Source organism: Olea europaea, chromosome 15 (genome assembly GCF_002742605.1).
Source record: "Olea europaea var. sylvestris chromosome 15, O_europaea_v1, whole genome shotgun sequence".
In the NCBI taxonomy this organism is placed as follows: domain Eukaryota; kingdom Viridiplantae; phylum Streptophyta; class Magnoliopsida; order Lamiales; family Oleaceae; genus Olea; species Olea europaea.
In genome coordinates, this window is record NC_036251.1 from 24,129,148 (window position 1) to 24,131,640 (window position 2,493).

Below are 2,493 nucleotides of genomic sequence, written 5' to 3' on the forward strand. Positions count from 1 at the left end.
TTAATACCCGAATTAACAGCTGTAAAAGTAAAGACTACAAGAATGTCAATAATAATTAAGTAAAATAATAAGGTCGTAATCCATAAGAAAAGATGATGGTAATGTAAGGAATTTGCCAACCTTTCAAGGGAAAGGCCCCATGCGATAACCTGAACATCTTCGGGAAGCCCCATGGGAAGCAGCATTTCAGGTCTGAACATGCCTGAGTTTCCAATTTCGACCCATTTCCCTAAACCTTCATGATAACTGATGGAAAACTATGGAATTAGCATACTTTCGGAAATGCTACAGTAGTTTCAAGTGATAATTTTTTTTAATACTACCTGAAGATTTCCATGCTGGGTTCAGTATATGGATTGTAAGCAGGCTTGAATTTAAGCTTGGACATTCCTGAAATCAACAGATACAAGGACATTTGTCAGTACTCTGCTATCCGTAAATATTTTCCAAAAGCACATCATGATAGTTTACGAAATAGAGGTTAAGAAAACTTCATGTCAACCAAATCTCCTATTATCACAACGTTAATATGTAAAATACTTGATAGAGAGGATCTATTAAAATAAAAGGCAGATATATTTACCCAGACGAGAGAAGAAATCTTCAAGAACTCCTATCAAATGTCCAAGGGTAAGCCCATGATCGCAAATTAAACCTAACGAAATATAGTCCGTTAATGAGTGAGCAGATAAATTGCAGTAGTGTATTATTTGTCAACCAAGGAAACAGAATTGTCTATACACTTAAAACTTTCTGTAGCGACTCTTGTAACATATTCCATAATGTAATCAAAATGAATATAGCCAAGTCGTAAAGTTTGGACCAACTTAAAGTTCCATATCCCCAATGCCCCAGACTCAGAAGCACGCAGTAAGCTTCCCAGGAACAAGCAGACAATTCTACTAAAGCTTTCAAATGCAAAATTGAATTTCTTTCCTCCAATTGTATGATGTTGGATTTACTATCGCTAAATCCATGTCATCAACAAAAATACAATTGACTTGTGATGCTACAAAGCTCGAGTTGAACCACATCAGATAATCAGAATTTTGGTCTTAGATTTGTGTCATAATTATTGTACAATCACTCTATGATTCCTCCTCCTCTACAGCTTGTAATGGGACAGGCAACATGAATACATACTTAATCAAGCCACGGAAACCTCCATGCACTTCTTGAGAAAATGCAAAATACCTTCTATCTGGTGGAACTCTGCAAGATGCGTCCGATCCACGGCTTCATTCCTAAAAACACGATCTATGGAATAGTACTTTTTGGGAGTAAAATCCTGCCCAAAAGAAAAGCACCTTGAATGATAGCATAGTAGATGCAGTTGACGTGTAAAGAATTTCTACCAGAAACCTCACCCCCATTTCCAATACCCATGTGTGACATCTTCGAAAATAATATTGACAATTGACAACAATAACTAAAGAGAGAATAAACACGGTGGAACACAGGCTGTTGTAATAATGATAAACAAATAAACCTTTAAATTCAACAAAGATGTGCCTAATATCTTGGGTCATGAATAACTTTTTATGAAGGGAACTCTCATGTAGAGAGTTCTACAAGTAGCGAAATTTTCACCCAAGAAACATGATGCTTGAATAGCAAATTAATAGGGAGATGCTAAATAGTTTAAGAAATAGCAAATAAAAGCTTAGAAAGTGATGGAGAAGAAAAAGAAACAAAACAAACAGAGGCAAAAGTCAGAAAAGAAAACAAGAGAACTAGTTACTGGATCAAACGTACCTTAATCTAAACACTCAGATACATCATACTTATTAGGAAAAAAAAGGGATAACAGGAATGCTTGTGTGCACAAAAAAGTGCACTTGAATACAGGCCCTCAAAGAAAAGAAAAAGACAAATACCTGTGCAAGTGCATACAGCATCCTGGAGGAAACAGCAGTAGTATGAGTCCGCAGAATATTCTTGTTTGCTTCTTCTCTCTTCCATTCATACCCATACCTAGAAGAAATGGAAAATTTGACACAAACCTTCCAGAGTGACACTGATTAAATGTGAAAATTATGCAGTCGCCTACCCCCTGGACCCATAACCACCAGATTCATGAACTCCCTTTACCCGCTCAACATAATCTTCAGGAAGCATTTTTGTAGTAGAAGGCTCTGTAAAAAAATTATTTACCATAAGAAATCTGACAAAATTGGACAAGAACTAGAGATCCAAGATAAATGCCAAACCTTTCAAAAAGAATGTATCGTGCGAGTCACGAGCTGGGTGTTGTTGAGGCTGGAAAAGTGCATCAAAGTTCCAGAAGCTACAAAACCCAACAAAATCATCATAGATTTATAACAGCCGCCTCTTAATGTACAAGTAAACAAGGATAAAAGCAACCAAAAGAAAGATCCTAAAGGTGAAAAAATAGGTTCAGGGGACACTGGAGAGACCCCGGGGGGGGGGGGGGGGGGGGGGTTTTTTTTTTTTTTTTTTTTTTTTTTTGGGGGGAAAAAAAAATTGGGGGGG

General features: G+C 37.0%; 1 protein-coding gene across 1 annotated transcript in view; it reads right to left on the reverse strand.

Annotated features, from left to right (window-relative positions):
- LOC111410553 (phenylalanine--tRNA ligase alpha subunit, cytoplasmic-like) overlaps nucleotides 1-2,493 on the reverse strand; it is a 10,117-nt gene that overhangs the window by 782 nt on the left and 6,842 nt on the right. The window contains exons 10-16 of the mRNA XM_023040958.1: nucleotides 2,211-2,287; nucleotides 2,051-2,135; nucleotides 1,878-1,974; nucleotides 1,195-1,288; nucleotides 584-655; nucleotides 324-390; nucleotides 121-246 (exon numbers count right to left, since the gene is read on the reverse strand). Coding sequence (XP_022896726.1) covers nucleotides 121-246; nucleotides 324-390; nucleotides 584-655; nucleotides 1,195-1,288; nucleotides 1,878-1,974; nucleotides 2,051-2,135; nucleotides 2,211-2,287 — 618 coding nt within the window. The remainder of the gene's footprint in view (nucleotides 1-120; nucleotides 247-323; nucleotides 391-583; nucleotides 656-1,194; nucleotides 1,289-1,877; nucleotides 1,975-2,050; nucleotides 2,136-2,210; nucleotides 2,288-2,493) is intronic.